We start from the raw sequence: 20306 nt of genomic DNA on the forward strand, positions 1-20306 counted from the left end.
CTAGACCGCCAGGGAATTCCCCTGTACCACCGTTTTAAAAACATCGTTTAGAGCCTTAACAAGAAAAAGAAAAAATACATTAAAAGGAAAAAATCAGATCTTTCTTATAGTATGTAAATAACCTCTTAACAAAAGATGTTCAAACGCCATCTTATAGTCTGCTACATGACTCCCAAATTTAAAGAGGACCTGTAATTGGGAGATCTTGGACTCTTGTATAACTACACATGATTTAACAAATACCTGCGTGCCTGCCATTCATCTAGCAATACTTAAAGATAATGGAAGAGTTTAAAATCAGTAAGCTTCTTGCTACAGATTTTAACATAATTAATGAGGAGCATTATATGTCTAGAAATGAAGGAGACAAAAGAAGATAGCTCTTTTCATCCTGTTGAATTTTGTAGAACTTTAAAATTCTATTGTAGTGTTTTGGTAATTAGACATATAGACAATCTTTCTGCCCTGATCCAGATTATAGAAAATGGCATGAATTTAAGGGATTACAGCATGCTGTTTCCATAATTAACTTAATACTGTTTGTTTACTTTTTATAGAGTTTGGAAAGGAACATATCGAACTAAGTAAAGTAATAATTGCGTGTTTGTTTTTGTCTACAGCTAGAGCATGGACTAGGCTATATGCCATGAATAATATTTAAATCGATCCGATCATCAAGTGTGCATCACTTCTCCTGTTCTGCCAAGACTTCTTCCTTTTTTGTTTGCATTTAATGGACACAGTCTTAGAAACATTACAGAATAAAAGCCCAGACATCTTCAGTCCTTTGGTGATTAAATGCACATTAGCAAATCTATGTCTTGTCCTGATTCACTGTTGTAAAGCATGAGCAGAGGCTAGAAGTGTCATCTGGATTGTTGCGAAACGTTTAAAAGCAGTGGCCCTTCTCTGCTTTTATTCATTTCCCCATCATGGTTTGAGTATAAAGCACTGTGAATGAAGGTAGTTGTCAGGGTTAGCTGCAGGGGTGTGGGTGTTTTTCTTTATTATTATTTTTTTTTTGGTGGTGGGGGGAAGGTAGTTTTATTTTAATTTTATGGGCTCCTTTCCCCCTTTTTATGGTGATCTAATTGCATTGGTTAAAAGCAGCTAACCAGTTCTTTAGAATATGCTCTCTAGCCAAGTCTAACTTTATTTAGACACTGTAGATGGACAAGCTTGATTGTTTGAACCAAAATGGGAACATTAAACAAACATCACAGCCCTCACTAATAACATTGTGACTTTGCTGTCAAGTGTAGAATCCTCCCTTCAAGAAAAAGCTTGTGACCATTTTGTATGGCTTGTCTGGAAACTTCTGTAAATCTTATGTTTTAGTAAAATATTTTTTGTTATTCTACTTTGCCTTTGTACAGTTTATTTTACTGTGTTTATTTCATTTTTCCCAATGTGACAATCGTATTTAAAAATTAAAACTGATGGAAGATTCTCTTTTGGTCTTCAACGTCTGACAAATTGAATGGCGAGAGGTAGATTTTGCCAGTTTCTTTTCACTGATGCAAATTTGTGTTAAGATATATCACTGAATGGAGTATTTATAAGCTGGCCCTGAGCATGCCTAAAGCATCAGTATGTGACATTTTTTACCTCCTAGAAATTTGAAATAAATGTGTTTGTGTTGTCTGATTAGTCAGATGATCATGGGTGTCTTGCCACAGTGTTTGAAAATTACTGTAGAGGAGAGTCACAGCACAGCCACACTCGTGACTGGCTTTATGTGGGACTTTCACATGTGCCACATTTGTGTCTGGCATTTGCATTATGACCTTGCTCTTAGTTCTTGTTTCAGAACTTCATGTGTGACCACTGGTGTGTGTTATTAGGAAACACCAATCTGATAATCACTTGGGGTTCGTTCAGGCCATTTATGAGTCTTTCTTACAGACCTGCTGAGCAAATCTCAAGCAGCCAGCTTGCATAAGTGTCATCAGAAAGGTTTCTCCCTTAGAGGGCATCATATCCTCAATTAATGATTCTTACTGTCATCCCTCTAATATTTGCTACGGGAGCTCCTTTTAATCTTTAATTTGATAATCAACTCTTTTTTCTGCATTGACAGAGTTCCTCCCCCACAAAACTGTTCTTTCCCACCCTTCCATATCTAATTCCTGATTCTTGTTATTTTTAAGACATAAATGTAGTCAGTCATAAGTATGTAAATGTTAACCTGTGGGTTGGAACCTTTGTCTCTTGCAGTTTAAGGTAATGGATATTGTAGACCATCTGAATTTTCCCCCCTCTTATTCTCGTAACTTCTGGAGTTTCTTCAGAATGTGGTGTATTTTATTGTGCTCCTATGTAAGATGAAGAATTATCTATTAAAATTACATTTTCAACATACAAAAGTTTTTGATGACTGGTAACTGGTATCCTTCCAAATAAATGCATTGCTTGGAAACAAATGCTAGTTTAATTCAGAATAAAATTGTTCATAACCCTAATATTGTAAATTTAAAGACTTAACAGCAGTTGTCATTTATAACAATTCTTGAGCTATTTAGAAGTTGTCTTGCCACTAAGGAAACTGAATCTCATTCTGGGGCCAAAATGAGTGAACACTGCAAGCAGTTAAATAGAGATCAGCTTTATTTATTGCAGATGGCACTGCTCATGATGATGGCTAGTATTACATAGTGATTTATAAGTTATAAAATTCCAGATTTAAATCTGTTACTCTACAAAAATGTATCTAAAATAGGCCTCTGATATCTACTGAGTTTGAGTTATAGAAATACAGAAATGAAATAATTCACTGTTTTCATTTCAAATACATGAATTCCTAACTTCATGGCATCATGGTTTTTTCCTTTGTAATTTTGACGAGTCCCCATTGTTTTGGTAATACTTCCTTTCTCAACCAGTGGGATGAAACAAGAACCAGTGTGTTGAGCTTTCTTAGGATTTAAGGGGCTCTGGAAGAGTCCAAGATAAGAGTTCGAAAACTGGCAGCTACATCTGGCTTTGGGGCCTATTTTCCTTGGCCCACACAGTGTGGTTGGTTAAAACATTTTGAATTCAGTGCCAACATTTAAAAAAATCAGGAGACTCGCATGAAAATCTAGAATTCTGGTAACTTGAATGATCTGAAGTTCTGGCAGCAGCAGACATGACCTGCCTTATGTAGGGTACCTTCTGGGAGGAGCTGAGTAGCAGCCATCCTAAGAAGAGCTTGTCATTCTTCTCTTAATTCAGTGACTCTCCAGCTGTTTAGAGTCCTCTCCCAGCCCACCTGCTCCTTTATGTAGTTCTTTTCGCTTGTAAGCCTTTGACTTTGTAACTACTAAGCTTATGGACACAGTTATTTGTCAAGTAAAAGTGCCTAATATGTGCCCAACACTGTACTACTTGTTGGGGATGATTAGGTGTATGAGACTGTCATGGGACGTTCCTTTGTGGACCTTCTAATCTAATGGGGGAGGGGGCATGGACAAAGCAGTTTCCACTCTGATGGAGAAGGGAAGTAAGCACTTGGGAGGGGCCGCTCTTCTGGATTCAACACCTCCTGGCTGGGGAACAGCACGTGCAAAGCCCTGGGAGAGGAGAAGAATCTGAATATATTGATAAGTGCTTCTTGAAAGTCAACTCTGCCCATTCAGAAGCTTTTCTGAAATCCTGAGGTATTAATAGGAGCTTTGTTTTTCATGAGATTTTTAAATTTTGTTGTCTCCTTTGCTGTGATTTGCTTCCACACTAGTCTTGGTCCTCTCAGAGGCTGCCTAATAAGATCTCAGATTTGAAATTATGTAGAACTTACACCCTGTTCTACACCAAGAACACACTTTTAATACAGTTTCAGAGCATTTAAAAATAAATCAATACACAAAAGCCATAGGTGCTATGGTTTAGCACTATTAAAGGAGAGTGTGGCGGGGAAATCTGGTATCCTTTAAGACATAAACACAATTTTAGCTAAATGGAACTAAATGGTATCATGGGAATGATAGGAATCGGCTTTATTTTTCTATTTGATGGTTCAGGAATCTTTTGGCTACTTACTCTAGCCACATCAACTTTTTGTTAGTTGCAGTAGCAAAGGTTTAAAAATACAGCCTTACCTACAAAAGGTGGCAAAAAAAAAAAAATGCCATGATTATAGGGCAGCTAATTCAACAGTCTATTTAAAAAAAAAATGTAATATTTCATTGGAATAATGTATTTTGGGGCTGGGGGCAACATTTCATTTAGCTATTTAGCATGCTGCTTAGTTTAAGAAATATCAGGGGTTTATTTTTAAATGACTTGATCACAAAAGCAAAATATGTTGACTGTAATAACTTGAAATATTAAGAATAAAAATCTGTACTCCACCATCCAGACTGGTGATACTTTGTTTCCTTAACCAAATCCCCCACCCCCTGAGTTAATTTCCATTTTTATCATTGAGGTTGGAAATTGGGAGGACTTGTTCCAAGAGTTGGCTTTGCTACAGCTTTATGTTACAAATTGGACAAGTTCCCATTGGCTGCAAAACTGGGAGTTGTACTAAAGTTTTTCCTGTTAAGTATGGAACTCAACATGAAGAGTCTGGGTCCTCCCTTCTCCCTGCAATTTCATCTTTGCTACCCTTTAGCTGATCTCATTTCATATGTGCCTGTTGGCATAGCATTTTGAAAGCGTATGAATGCAGACTTGCTAACCAAGCTGAGCCGCTGTGGACTTGATGTAGTTGTTTCTGATTGGTTGGAGAAGCATATATGGTAATTGTCTGAATATTTAGACCTTCCTTGTCTCGTAGCAGAGCAACAACTGAAATCCTATGATCTCGTAGAAGTACATTTTATGGTGCTCATTAAGGAGCTTTAACATTGCTCTGCTAAGCATTTTTACCTATGGGACAAAAAAATTTTAGAAATTATGAAAGATTTGATAACTCAGGTTCCTATCATGTGGAATAACTAGTACATTTCCATTTTACATATTCCTGATCCATATTCACCCACCATGTGACTCCTTTTGAAATAGTTCATGATCTAGATTAGTAAATCCCAATAACTCTTGTTTCATTATAACCTAGCAAGTTTACAAAGTATTCTGGCTTAGGTTCAACAGTAGACTACTCAAGAAGACTTACTCAGACCTGTCAAAAGCAGGTTAGACACGATATGTTGGTTACACTAAATTTGAACTTGGTGCTGTTTTCCTTATGTTTTGGCAGGAAGCATTAGGACTGTGAGTAACCAAAGGAGTAGGGCCAAATTCTTGTAATCCGTGTTTTTTCATTCTGAAACGGTAAATATTTTGGGCTCTGCAGGCCATGAGTCTGTCTCGGTTACTGAACTCTGCCAGTGTGGTGAAAAAGCATCCATAGACAATTTTAAACAAATGGGCATGCTGTGCTCTTCTCTAACAAAACTTTAATTTTCACATGTCATAAGGTATTTTTTTCCCAACCACTAGAAATGTAAAACACATTCCAAGTTTGTGGACTATACAAAAAACAGGCTGGGGACTCCATTTGGTCTGTAGGCTGAGTTAACCCCTGCCTCCTTGGCAGTGATTGATTATTCCACTGCTCTTGTGTTAGAACCCACGGATATGTGTCTCTCCTCCCCCTTTTAAAGAGTGATACGTTACTGTTACTCCAATAACGGAAAAGATTTGTGGTGACTTCCTTTTTCTGCTTTGATAGTAATACATACATATCTTGATAAGTTATATACAGATTGGGCACTTATAAAACCCACTTTTTTCATTTGAGATTATTGAACATTTTCACATTGAAAATTTCTCAGAACGTTCACTTAAAAACTATACAGGATTTAATTTTTTTGGCCGCGCCTCTCGGCATGCAGGGTCTTAGTTTCCCAACCAGGGATCGAACCCATGCCCCCTGAAGTGGAAGTGCAGAATCTTAACCACTGGACTGCTAGGGAAGTCCCTAGACAGGATTTTTTTAAAAAATCTGAAATCTGTACAGGCTCCTTTAAAAAATGTGACCTTAACAGGTAATGCTGTATTGTTTTTCAATTAGCAGTATTGCAAGGACTTCCATCTGTGGCAGCACATTTCTTTGGTAGCTGTATAGTGTCTATCAAGTAGATGACCATAATTTAACCCACCCAGTTTGTACATTTAAATTGATGCCAGTTTTATAAATAATGCAATACACATCTTTGACCATATTTTGATTTTGCAACTTGTTGAAGTATTTTTGTTGACTAGATTCCCAGAAGTGTAATTGGTGAAAGGGTTATATGCATTTAAAATTTTGATAGTTACTACTACTCAGTTGCTCTCAAAAAGGCCATACCAGTTTACTCTGCATCCTTAACCTGAATGTCATTTTTATGTCTGTATAATATTCCATTATATGGATATATTACTAGTTAACCATTACCCCTTTGGGCCTGGGCATTTTATTTCCATGTCTCACCACTTTGGTTGCCTTATCTTGGTAGGTACATCCGTGTCCACATTCCTGGAGATTAGATTCCTAGTGTAGTAACTTGATTAAAAGGTATTTTATTTCTTGATACACAGTAATGGCCAAGTATTTTTTATTTCACTAATTTGATTAAGGAATGAATTTGAGTAAAAATTAAGAAAAGCAGTTAAGAATTATGGTACTATTACAATGTCTGGCACTGGTGTTTAATTAGAACCAGGAAATGGGATGTCCAGAGGGTAGTATTCCACATATTGGTAAGAGTAACTTTTGGGATCATAATTAGTTGAAATCGCATCAAAGTAGAGGAATTTAAGGCTAGCTTCTGGGGACTTCCCTGGTGGCGCAGTGGTTAAGAATCCGCCTGCCAACTCAGGGGACACAGGTTCGACCCCTGGTCCGGGAAGATCCCACATGCAGTGGAGCAACTAAGCCCATGCGCCACAACTACTGAAGCCCACGCGCCTAGAGCCTGTGCTCACAACGAGAAGCCACCGCAGTGAGAAGCCCGTGCACTGCAATGAAGAGTAGCTTCTGCCTGCTGGAACTAGAGAAAGCCCTCGCATGGCAACGAAGACCCAACGCAGCCAAAAATAAATAAATTTATTAAAAAAAAAAAAAAAAAGCTAGTTTCAGAGTAAATTAGGGTCTTTGACATAATGCAACGCCAGGATGGCCCTTAGGAGCCTTCTCATCTTACTGCTAGAATTTAGCCAATGGCACTAGTCAGGAAGGTATTAAAAATGAAAGTAGCACCAGGGATGAGATCACTTTTCGACCTTTGTTCTCCAATTCCATATAAAATGTATGTATAAAAGTATTTGATGGGGAGCACATTTTTATTTAAAATTTTGCTTTTGAAGATGGTACCTATATGTCTTAAAAAAAATAGATCTAACGCCTTGAAAGACATTTTCTGATGTATAAATAACTATCACTCATCTCTAGTTCACTAGAATATAAGCTCCTTGAGGGTACAAACTCGTTCTGTTCTGTAGCTCTAATGCTGGGCATAAAGCAGATGCTGACTACTGTGCAGCTCACGGTAAACAGTTGCATTAAGAATTTATGAAACAAGGTATTGGATGGAAACTTCATTTGAGACAATCAGCTACACAGCAACGTTCCAGCTGTCACAAATCCATTACAAATTATACTTTAAGAAACTCAACTAGTGTTTAGTCTGTGTAAGAGACATGTAGAGAATTCTTGTATTCCAACGTGAAGACATTAGAAAACGCCAAGCTTTCTCTTTTCCTCCAATTTAACAATCCTAATCAAAAACCAAATGAGATTTGAGTAGAACTTTTACGTGAGGATTCTAAAGCTCATCTTAGGTAAATAATATTTTGGGTAAATATAATGGCCTCACCAGTCACCCTTTTAAAACAGAGCTGTAATAATTAATATGGGGACTTCCCTGGTGGTCCAGTGGTCAAGACTCCACACTCCCAATGCAGGGGGCCCGGGTTTGATGCCTGATCAGGGAACTAGAGCCGGCGTCCAGCAACTAAAGATCCTGCAGGTGGCAACGAAGATACTGAGTGCCGCAACTAAGACCCAGCGCAACCAAAATAAATATTAAAAAAAAAATAATGTGACGGTAGTGTAGAAAGTGTCTGCAACATATTACAGCAAAGTACTCATAGAATAAGCCAAGAGCCCTTGAAAATTGTTAAAATAATTATAACACAAACCCCATTAGGAAAGGGGACTAGCAATAAATAAGACAACCACAGTGGCATGACTGGTGTCCAATAAGATGGAAAACATACATTAGGAGAGTAATGGCAACACCTTAACTGGTGAGCTGTTCCTTTTAACTCAGTTCCACTAGTAAGGATCATAAAAGGGAAGTGTAGAAATGAACTACTACTAAGAGATAATTATATGGCCACCCATGGGAAAACAGTAAAGTTGTTACTGTGGAATGCCAGACAAGTTTTCACTTGGACAGTGTTAAGATATGTTAAAAAAAAAATTCATTCCCATTTTTTATTTGATGTTTCCAAATATAAAAAAAGTCAAGATTCTTACACCAATTATCTCAAATGAGACCATGCAAAGCAATTTAAAGTGTATACAACAATCATTCCCCCTTCAGTTTTGCTGCTTTATACAACTGTGTGATCAACAGAAAATTGAATGGCATGTGCCTGGTTGGAAAATTTCACCGGTTTACAAAAAAACAAACAAACGAACGAACAAAAACCCAACAACAAACATGCAAGATAGCTGCTACTTTGTGTCTGTGAATCAATTTACAAACTTTTTAAAATTTAGGAGCCACATGGAACTGAAAATTTTTAGCTGCCCTATTTTATCCAACTTCCCCACAGAAAGCACAAATGACAGTCCCAACACTGTAAACTTTGAAGAGTTGAGATAGTAGACACTATTTGTTATCTATAGTAGATTCAACTGTTGAGTCTGCAAATGTAGGCTTTTTTCTCTTAACAGAAATAAATCTCCTTAGGGCCTTTACTCTAATTTTGCTAGGCTGGGTTCCAAAAGAATAGTGAAGAACTCTTCATGTGAAATTTAAAGTGTGACGACTGAAATATTCTGATGCATTATACAAATTTTTGCTAGTTGCATAGTAAAGACAGGTGGTTTGCTAAATGGCACTGAAGAAAACCCGACCCAGTGGCACTACTTAGTCCAAATGTTTCTGACCAAAGAAAATTATACAACAATATTTATAGGCTCACTTTTAAGAAATGGCTGACATTAATACTGTACATATTTTACAAGTCAAATACATAGTCCAAGGGTTTATAAAATAAGTTCATGCATTATTACTTCTAATAATATCATATACAAGATACCCAGCCCTCCTCCCCACCCCCAGTACTTCTGACAACATTTCAGGTGGACACAGTCTTATATACAAAAACAATCCAGTTTCTCTGCTGTGTTAAGTATATAATTTAAAGAAACTTCAGAGATCACTGAGAAAAAAACTCTTAGTCCATTGAAGATTGATATAAAGTGTCAATCTGTGGGATTTAAAATGTTTCCTTTTAAAAAAACACCCAGAATACATAACCTCTGTACAAAGAAAAATATAAAAATTCTGGATGATCATGTTTGATCACACTACATAATTTAGAATGAAATATCATTGGTTAAAAGTTTTTCTACTTCACTCATTCCTTTGATAGCATTAATTTGTGAACTAATATTTATATTTAGTTCAGCTGCATTTATGGCACACGATCTCATTTTCAAAACAGTGGCACCAATTTTCCTTAAGTGTAACAGCACTCTATTTTTAGCAGCAATTATATTTTTAAAGGTTAACAATTTATAGAAATGTATAACTATGCTTATTTTCTACTTTATATTCCACCAGTTACAATTATTTACAAGAAGCTAACGAATGTCTATATATGGAATCATCTTTCACTTGCCCCACCTCATTTCTGACTTGGTCAGGGAAGTACAGGTGTTCCAGACAAGGTATTTATGTGTTTTAGATGGGATTCTTCGATTTAAGTGAATATAAAGACAAGTGTAAGACAAAGTAATCCTTAATTCAGGTATGTTCCAGTGCCCCAATATTTAGTTATGTGATAAATAGTACCTATTGACCAGCTGTAAAAGATGAGAGGTTGTCCAAGGTGCCTTAACAATCTAGGTCTGTAACAGCTGAACAAGAAGGCCATTTCACTCAATTGTGATGCAGTCAGCACTGACTGGCATTTAAGGTGGTAACCAGCAAGTTTAACTGAAGAGATGTCACTAAATTAAAAAACTGGAAATATGTTTTTAAAAGCAATTTACATTGAGGGAAATATGTTCTCATGTATTCTGTGTAAAGAGAGATTATGGATGAAGGGAATTGGCAATGGAGCATGCTGACTCAAATTCCATGAACACAGTTTTCGTGATGTTATGCACTACATGCATTTTGCTTACTGTACCTGCCTAACAATTACCAGCTCTACAGAGTTAAACTTTGTGTTAAAGGACTATTGAGTTTTAGGGGAATTGGCCATATCAGGTAGTTAGGGACATAATACCGGTTGTGAAAATTGAGACAAATGAGTTGACAAATTCCTGAAAATAGGGCCATATAGAAATAGTCCAAATCTGGAATCTATGAATCAAAATTGTGATCCTATGAAACAAGTTTTTGGGTTGATGGGCTGCTTTAATATCAAGAATTACTGTCGTAAATTCCCACAACAGAAGGATTTGTTGAATATGTTAATACTGTGAATGAGAAAACAATTTAGGGGGAAAATATACCCACGAATAAGCTGATCTGACAAAAACCACAGACTGACATCAAATGGACAAAAAACTGAAAAAAAAAAAAAATGCTGTGAAAATGCCAACCAAAATAATAAGGTGGGTGGGCTGGGTGCACAGTTAAGGCATCTAAAAAAAATTCCACATGGCTTTGGCTTATTAAAATATTTTACACTATTTTTTTTTTTTTAAAGAAGATTTGAAAGCATCTGAAAACCATGCAGATTGTTTGAAAATCCTGCATGGCAAATTCAGACAGTTTGCAAGCGTCATTCAGATGTTTGCCAAAGATAATAAAGCCTCTGCCCACGAGACTGCACATGGTGGAAGAGGTCCTTCCAATTCTATCTTACACTAGACGGCAGCCCAGAGGTCTGTGCAGCAGTTACAAACAGGGTGTTACTATCTGGAAGGGAAGGGACTGTGGAATTTCCATTGGTTGGAGAACAACCCAGCTTTAGTTTTTCCAGATACTCGGCATGTACAGGCTTATGACACTGGAGAACTTTGATGGCATCTTCTACTTTGAACCACTCTCTCTTTCTTCCTAAAAAACAGTATGAAATTGGTTACTAAAAATAAAAAATAATGAGGTCAATTTTAAAAAGCTATACACTATTAACAATGCCCCCTCAACTGTCTCCACAAATAATGACTATTTTTTTGGGAATGGCTTAGACAACAATATATCGGGGAACAATTTTAAGATAATTCAAATTTGGAGATGTATATATTGATCTTCTCTAGAAAGTAACCCAAAATAATTTAAGATGAAAACTGAATACACATATGTAGTATTTGAATTAAGAGAATTCAGATAGCAAAAGGAAAGGGAATTTACCTATATTAACAGAATCTTCCCAGTCTTCTAATATTTCAGTGACAGTAAGAACATAAACATATGTTCTGTGCTTTCGGTCTTGGTTCTGCTTGAATATAAAAAGAAGAGCTTTTTAATCTACAAGAGCTAGCCATATACACATTTTTGAGTGAAAAATTCAGTGTGGCATACATTAGCATAGTCTATTTGCCAACATAGGCAAGTATACTCAGTCATATAACCCAGCATAAAAGTGAGTTTATATGAGACAAAACATTTAAAATGGTGAAATTAGCTCCCAATACTAAATTTTAGCACTTTGATTTCTGTCCATTAGACAATTTTCATAAAGAAAATCTTAAGGTTGGAATGGAATCTATATTAAAAGAACTGCATTCCTGTCATCTTTATCCTAGGTCCTATTCCTGTGGGCTAATCCCAACAGTCTTTTGTGACTATGGAAACTGCTTCCTTTAGGACCTCTGTAGAAGAGCAAATAGCCCCAGTTCCTTTAGAACATGCCTCTTAGAGGGTCACAAGATGCATACAGAGCACAGCCCTATTAACCTAGACCAGGGCCTCTCAACCTTGACTATCTACTTCATCACCTGACCACCTTCATCAACCTTGACCATCTACTTCATTTCAAAAAAATGAAAATTTTTTTTAAGAGACACTGATTCAGTGAGTCTGAGAGGAAGCCCAAGTATTTAAAAGCTTCCAGGTGAACTATGCACAGCAAAGGTTGAGAATAATACCTAGGATAGTCCATTTCTAGAATGTTATATTGATATTTTAGTCCTATATGCCCAAACTCAATTTTTAACCATACTAAAACTGCTGCCTAGCCTTGTCTCTAGGTTCAAAATTAAACCCAAGTTGGCCTTAAGATGAAGGGGCTCATCTTCATCTTGATTAAAGTTAGCCTTGTTTGCTATAGTCTAAGACTTTAGATAATTGCCCTATTATTTTTTCTACCACAAATCACCTGAGTAATCCACTCATTCAGTGTCTTCTGTCTGAGAATGAAAGAAAACTCACACTATGTTTTCCAGTTTAACCAGGAGATGGTGCTATTTAACTGGGTAAAGCAAGTGCTGAATTTGCAAAATTTTGAATAGTATCTTAAGAACTTTATTCTTAACAATTACTGTATTCTGGAAGTCATCAATTCTATCAAGCGCTGTACAATCAGAATTTTTTCTGAATCCCTGTAAAAGGCTTAAAATTAAAATCTGTAAGGACTGTATTTACATAGTCCTACCAGCAGGACTAAACTAACACTTAAAATAGTATCTTGGGGGAAAAAAAGTCACAGCGTGTCTGATAGACCATGTATCTAGGTCTGAATTTTGGATGAAAATTTGAGAACAGCTTGGGTCTCATGACCTGACCTCATTTCTCCCCACCTTCCATAGAATACCTGCCACTTCCAAATTTCCTCTCCACAAATTCCATTCTGACTTCAGTCATAACAAATTATACAAGAAAATTCTATGCTTCTAGTATCTAGTCTGTGTATCTGAGTTCTGCATCCTCATGGTGTCCTTTCAGGGTAAAGTCATTATGTATATCACCCAATGTTACATGCTGAAGGCAAAGGGTACATTTCAAGACTATCCATGAGAGACCTAAGCCCTTAGGTAATATTGAGGATATCACCTCCTAAAAAGTCTATACCTAAACTGTATACAGTGAACCAAGAGGTAAGTCTGTCTATATCAGCCCCACTGTATTGTTATATAAAACAAATTACCACTGTAATAATGCTGTATAAAATTAATGATATATGAAAGTTAAGCAGCTTTTACTTCCCTCCCTCCTAATCCTTATGACTTGCTTGCCTACTGATAGTTTTAGAGGAATGTCTAGTTCAGGCTGCTGCCAGAACTAGTAAATGTCTAGTTCAGGTTGCTGGCCTGTTAGGAAGGAAGAAATCATTAATTCTACCATCAGCAAGATGAGGATTACTTTTGTAACTCACCTCAAATATGCCCAGGAGTCTGCCCAATTTTCCTTTGACCCCAGCCTATTAAAAAAAGATGACATGTAAAATTTTTACCTCTACATAACAAAATTTATATGCAAGTTATTTTCTTTCTATGTGTTACCCTTCCACTGCACAGTCCTGTTCCTTTTACCTAGTACTGTGACACTGGAACTTCAGTGTGTGCCCCATTCAAACCCATACTGCAAACTAACAAACTGGCACATGCTGTCTCCTAGAAGATGCTCATCCCTTAAGACCTGTCTCTAGGAAACCTTTCCAATTATGCACCAACACCCAATGAGAGCCTTACCATTCACTTCTCATTTATGCCCTAAATGCTGTTCAAGTTTTTATGGCACTTGATCTTCTATGCGGTTTTGCCCCTGAGTAAAAGCAAGTTCTATCTCTCATCAGGTGTGAGAAGACAGGCAGGCCAAGTGTGCTTCTGTGCACGTGTATGCCCCTATTTTACTGAACTTTAAGACAAAGCCAGTAAAATAAAAGCAACTGGCTTTTTATTCATTTGAAAAGGAATTGTAGCATATGAGGAATGTCTCTGTGCATTTTTGCTCAGTTAATACAAACCTTGCTCTGGGGCAAGGCCATCATGTTATATGTTGATCACCAATCAGACTTACTGTCTATTTTTACCAGGTAGAAAAAAATATCTGCTTAGCAAAGCACCAGCTGTAGCCACATGCTTTAAAATGTTGAATCAGACAACCAAACAGCACCTGTGGGATCTGCCTGTCTTCTTGCCTTCTCCCCGGTGTACGCAGCAAAGTGCCTTGTTTGTGAATCTCACCCAGAATGTGCTACTCTTCATCTTACCTCTTCATAAACCTCCCTCACGGCAGCACCGCCAGGCTCCTCCTCGGGCTCCATTCCTCCTCCTGGGACAATCCATTGGTCTGGGTACCGACTGCTGCTCACCAACAGCACCTGCACGATCGACCATAATCGTAAACTCCAGCCCCAGAGGCACTATGGACATTAACATTCATTTTTCCATGCTACAACAGCAGAGTTGGGCAATTTCAACAGAAACTGTATGACCCACAAAGCCTAAAACACTGTTTGGCCTTTACAGGAAACTCTGCAAATCTGGGTCAAGAACAGCATTAAGATTGAAATGTGCACACACTTAGAAAACAAACAAACAAAAACAAACACTATTATCACAGAATAGTATCCTATTAGTTCACTTTTTAGTGGTATCTGAAACAGGAAATATATATTCATCCTGTAAGTGAAAATTTGTGTGCTAGGTATAGGTTGGAATTCACCGAAGTTGGGGGGGTGGGGAAAGGCTATGATAAATAACCAAATAATGTTCATGAAGGTAACGTCTTGACCAACTTGAACAAAAATGTCTGCAAAATTACCTTAGTATACTGCCTTCAAGTAAATGCAAAGAATTTTCACCAGAAATTAATCAACTGAGAGCAAAGCTTGATCCCCAATGCAGGTTCTGGTTTCTGACACTGTGCCAGCTGTCTGCCCAGCTTCCTCCCTACTGCCAGAGGAACGGATGGCCCTCAGGAGTTCACAGCCAGCCCAGAATTCACCTACTTGAGTAAGCTGCCAGAACTCAACCTTCCCCAAATGGAAAGTTCCAGGCTGACAGTAGTAGTTTAGCAAGTCCCACCTTTCCCCCAAACCTCTAAAACAGGGTTGGAAGATGAGGGAACACCTGTTCAGGTGCACAATCCCCCTCAACTTGAAAAAAAGCAGCACACCTTTGCCTATGGACACACCATCACCACAGAGCAGTGGATCAACTAATGCTCCAGTGATCTGAGCTCCGTTTCTCTCATTCTTGATCTGGATAGGACTCTACTGCTCCTACCAGCATCACTCCTCCAAGTATATAACTGGCAGAACAGTGGCAAGTCCAGAGAAAGCACTGTAAATTAACACAACAGTTGATAAAGCCTTAGCTAAAGTACTAATGGCTGACATTGAGGGAACCACCAAGTCCAAATATAGCAATTTTGGTAAAGTAAAATGTAAGACAGCCTTAAATTTAAGCTTTCTTAAGTATTAGCAAATAGGGCTTATGTATCAAAATTAGAAACTAAAGAGCCAGAGTAAACAAATCTAGCAAGAACTAGAAAGCACAGGTTTCAACTTGAAGATGTTTATAACTCTACTAATCATAACCAAGATGTGTTTCATTCCTTGATGCACATGGTGATGGGTACCAGTGTCGTCCTCTGTAAAAAGAAGTAACTATCCTTTCAAGACTGTTGAGTGTTAGTGAGTATTAAATACCTTAGATCCTAGACTAAATACTCACGGTTGGCCATTACTAGCTCTTCTGCTTTCCCACCAATTGAGTTGAATTAGCCTACCAAGACAAGCTTGTTGGGACGTCCCTGGTGGCGCAGTGGTTAAGAATCCACTTGCCAATGCAAGGGACACGGGTTCGATCCCGGTCTGGGAAGATCCCACATACCGCGGAGCAACTAAGCCTGTGTGCCACACGCTTTTTAATGGTGCCTGCGCTCTAGAGGTCGCGAGCCATAACTACTGGGCCCGCAAGCCACAGCTACTGAAGCCCATGCGCCTAGAGCCTGTGCTCTGCAACAAGAGAAGCCACCGCAATGAGAAGCCAGCACACAGCAACAAAGAGTAGATCCTGCTCTCCACAACTAGAGAAAGCCTGAGCGCAACAAAGACCCAACCCAGCAAAAAATAAATAAATTAAAAAAAAAAAAAGATAAGCGTGCTCCCCAAATTTTGCCAGTTGTACTTGTTTTTATAATTACTGAGAGTTAATGATAAATGACAGCAGGAAGGAATTATCAAAAAAGGGTCTGCAAAGGCTCATTAAAAATGTGTTATTAAAAATTGCTATCAAGGACTTCCCTGGTGACGCAGTGGTTAAGAATCTGCCTGCCAATGCAGGGGACACGGGTTCGAGCCCTGGTCCGGGAAGATCCCACATGCCGCGGAGCAACTAAGTCTGTGTGCCACAACTACTGAGCCCGCGTGCTGCAACCACTGAAGCCTGCACACCTAGAGCCCATGCTCTGCAACAAGAGAAGCTACTGCAACGAGAAGCCCACACACAGCACGGAGAGTAGCCGTCGCTTGCTGAAACTAGAGAAAGCCTGCATGCAGCAACGAAGACCCAACACAGCCAAAAATAAATAATAAAAATAAATAAATTTAAAAAAAATTGCTATCAAATTAAGTATGGATGAGATACTAAAAAAAGACTAAAAGAAAGAAATTTTAAAAATCCAGAAAGTTAAAATTCTACTCTGTACAAAGTGAACTGCAAATCAGATTTCACCTTTGTATTTTATTCAAAAACGAGACTTGCCAAGAATCTATGGTATTCAAAGACTTTGACCCTATATCAAGACTGGCAAATGAATGTAAGATTTTAAGTTAAAACAAAAATGTTTAAGGTACCAAAGTGTTATATCTTACATCAAGGGAAAAGTAAATGGTAACCACCAGTCCTGACCACAGAGTTGGAAGCCTCTTTTCCTGGTTACTAGGCGTGAGCTAGGGATAACCTGGTTTCTATTATCTGAACAAAATTCTTACTACACAATGCTGTGCTCTCTAAGCAACCTCCTTGATTACCTTCATAATGCAACAGGACAGTGCAGGTGGCTAGCCGCCAGAAAAGTACATCTTCATTTAGTAAATAGGGAGTTTCAAAACCATCAATATTTATAATGGTTGAGTTCTGAAAAAATGAAATCCAGTGTCCTATATCTAGGTCAATGACTATTATGTTCCTATTTGACCAAGACAGTCTTTAAGAACTAAATTACATAAGGTTAATAACGTTGAAAAACAATTAGTACAGTCTGTGCCTGTTTTTGAACTAACACTTAAGCTTCCGATTTAAAACCAAATCTTTATCTACAGGATATTATTATCATATGACTAAGCTTCTCTTCCAAATGATTTAGCTGAAATCAAGAACTTATGATGCTGCAAGAGTCTCTTGACGTTCCAAAGTGATTAAATTTGATTAAACCATTAACTTCAAACGTATCTTTTCAAAAAATGGTCAATTTAAAATGAGTAATACCTAAGGTATACCATCTAAATGTTTAGATGATCAGCATCTAAACAACTAACTTAAGAGATCTGATAACGAGCCTTTGGTGATGGTACAGATTTGGAAACCAGTATGTTATTAAGTACTTGCCTACTCTTCCTGAGTACTTTATTTGGAGTTCAAATGAGGTCAAAGGCTACATGGGGGGTGGGGGGGAAGGAGGATGGTGATTAAGAAAGAGCAAGAACTGAGGGATATACTCCACAGGCAAGAGTAAACAGAATTATGGCAGAGGTCTGCCAGGGTAGAAGAAACAAATCTGAACACCATAAGCAGAAACAAGGACAATTAAAACCCCTTCTACACATTGGAAGAATCGAAACCTATAGAACCATATCACAAAGCATTATTATTCAATATCTCCCTCTCACCCCCTGCAAAGCCATCTAAACATTCTATAACATCCCCATTGTACTAGATCTATAATGTAGCTTTAGCATGCTAACTAATGCTCTAAGAATGGTGTTACTAAAAACAAACAAAAAATTCTAGAGAAAAGGGTTCTCAGACTATCCACTTCCATCTATACTTTGTCTCAAAATAATGCTTATCACAATTTTAAAATTCTATGGTTGCATTAACCTTTACAAACTTCTCCTTTCTTCCCTCAGACTACCAAAAAGAATCCATAATTTTACAGGCTCCAAAATCCTAGGTTGACTCTTAGACGTCTGTGATGCAAAATCTGAGAGAAAGTGGTGAAATTTGCTGGAGGTTAAAACAATCTACACTGTAAGGAAGTGAGAGAGAGTGAAGGGAGTGGGGATAAGGTGTAAAAGACAAAAGGAATGAGGGTACAGAGCAGTTGCTATGAAGTAAGTCTACTGATATTTGCCACTAAACGTATATATGGATATGAATATATTTATACTTATATATTACCGTTATTTATTAAGGAAATGACCAATGCTTAAAAAAAAAGAACGGTATTACTGAAGTAACAAAAGATAGGTTACAAAAGCTTATTCAGTAAGAAGATACATCAACAGCTGACAGATCTATACATGATCATTCACAGGTTTTAAATTCCCTTTCAACTACTTTTCTAGGTATATAAGATTTTATGCACCCAACAAGTTGACAGTCTGTCACCACATTAGTGACAAGATGACAAAGATGAAAGTAGGCATTTTAACCTTCCAGATAAGCCAGAGCTGAGACCAAAGGAAAGATTTATAAAAAGGAGGCTAGTCCACCCACCAAGTTGCAGAGTTGGACTTGAATCACACTCAAACCCCAAAGCCAATGGCATTAGAGTGGTGAAAAGTGAAGACACTACTTCCCCGATTCAACCTGACCACCTTCATATCAGCATTCCTCCTACTATACTATCAGACCTTACCCCTCTTCATGTACTGGGCAATTATCAGAATAAAACACTATTCACCTGGCATTGTTGAGAAGTCATTTCTCACATTTGTCTTTTTCTTAGATACCTAATGTTTTAAGATTTGGAACAGAAGTATTCCTCACTTTTAGTAGCAACAGTATAGTGATAGTGGTCCACTTGGAACCAGTCCTGAGTCTTGCTGGACAAAGCTTTGTCTGTGAATTGGAATAACCTATAATATACATTCTATACCCTATATTGCCCAAGTCCTCCTCACTGGGGATGTGTAAAAGCGTGTAAACCAGAAAACGCTGTTCAATGTCTATATAATGCAGTCACGCCCTCAGAGGCTGGAACATGGGATTGTTAGTTCCCTACACCAAGGGGCCCCAAATTGCCCTTCGTGTTTCAGCTTTTACCCTTAGAACCGCTCTGGGTCATGGCCTGCTGCCGTGAACAACTAGTCACTACAAACTACCGCTTCTTTCCTAGAAAAAACAAAGCTATCCAGAGAACCTCTCAAGTGATCCCTAAATCTAAGAATGAAGAATTTTATTTTGTGAATTGTAGCTATTTAGAAGCTGTTTTGGGGTTGTTGTTCTTTCTTCCCACATTATCATGAACAAGGATAGCATCAATGGTTAAAACTAGCTCTACTGTACTTAACTGTTTCATAGGCATTTAGCCAAAATTAGGCCCGCAGCATATTAGGAACACCTACTACACACATACACATTTTAAAAGATAATAAGTTACAACAATAGTTATTATATCCACTAACCACTACCAACTATTACTAAGCAAACTAGTACTACTTTTTTGGGCTATAGAGGCAGAGTGCTATAAGAAGATCAGAAATAACAGCGCATTGTGTTGAAAATGTGTTTAACCCAAATTAGATTATATGGATTGGTAGATAACGCTAAGTTGGGCTGACCATGACTTTTTCTCCTAGCATGTTAATGTTTTTTTTTTTTTTTTAAAACAAATATGGCTAGTCTTTTTTTTTTTTTTTTTTTTATTTATTTATTTATTTTTGGCTGTGTTGGGTCTTCGTTTCTGTGCGAGGGCTTTCTCCAGTTGCGGAGAGCGCGGGCCACTCTTCATCGCGGTGCGCGGGCCTCCCACTGTTGCGGCCTCTCCCGTTGCGAAGCACAGGCTGCAGACGCGCAGGCTCAGTAGCTGTGGCGCACGGGCCCAGCTGCTCCGCAGCATGTGGGATCCTCCCAGACGAGGGCTCGAACCCATGTCCCCTGCATTGGCAGGCGGACTCCCAACCACTGCGCCACCAGGGAAGCCCCATGTTAATGTTTTGAAGTGATGAGGTAAACTTTTACAAAATTAGAGAAAGCCTTGGCGATATGCCAAAATCATAAGAATAAAAACAGATGCAAATCGTACAGAAGTGCCTTCCCT

General features: G+C 38.0%; 3 protein-coding genes across 6 annotated transcripts in view; 2 read left to right on the forward strand and 1 right to left on the reverse strand.

The window, feature by feature from the left end:
- Positions 1 to 8002, forward strand: part of UBE2N (ubiquitin conjugating enzyme E2 N) — a 40952-nt gene extending 32950 nt beyond the window's left edge. Inside the window, exon 4 of the mRNA XM_082419152.1 lies at positions 621 to 8002. Coding sequence (XP_082275278.1) covers positions 621 to 661 — 41 coding nt within the window. The 3' untranslated portion in view covers positions 662 to 8002. The remainder of the gene's footprint in view (positions 1 to 620) is intronic.
- The window catches only part of NUDT4 (nudix hydrolase 4), a 35869-nt gene that overhangs the window by 11600 nt on the left and 3963 nt on the right, over positions 1 to 20306 (reverse strand). Inside the window, exons 2-5 of one of the 4 annotated variants that reach the window (XM_082419144.1) lie at positions 14305 to 14415; positions 13468 to 13512; positions 11505 to 11589; positions 8388 to 11210 (exon numbers count right to left, since the gene is read on the reverse strand). In XM_082419144.1, coding sequence (XP_082275270.1) covers positions 11008 to 11210; positions 11505 to 11589; positions 13468 to 13512; positions 14305 to 14415 — 444 coding nt within the window. In that variant the 3' untranslated portion in view covers positions 8388 to 11007. Of the gene's footprint in view, positions 1 to 8387; positions 11211 to 11504; positions 11593 to 13467; positions 13513 to 14304; positions 14416 to 20306 lie in introns of those variants that run through there. The other 3 variants (XM_082419143.1, XM_082419146.1, XM_082419145.1) reach the window with 3 other exon arrangements.
- The window catches only part of LOC309641311 (uncharacterized protein), a gene marked incomplete at its 5' end in the record, with an annotated part of 127645 nt that continues 122763 nt past the window's right edge, over positions 15425 to 20306 (forward strand). The window contains one exon of the mRNA XM_082421162.1: positions 15425 to 15475. Within this exon, the coding sequence (XP_082277288.1) occupies positions 15425 to 15475 (51 nt within the window). The remainder of the gene's footprint in view (positions 15476 to 20306) is intronic.

This window comes from Balaenoptera physalus (assembly GCF_965194825.1).
Source record: "Balaenoptera physalus genome assembly, chromosome: 13".
In the NCBI taxonomy this organism is placed as follows: Eukaryota; Metazoa; Chordata; class Mammalia; order Artiodactyla; family Balaenopteridae; genus Balaenoptera; species Balaenoptera physalus.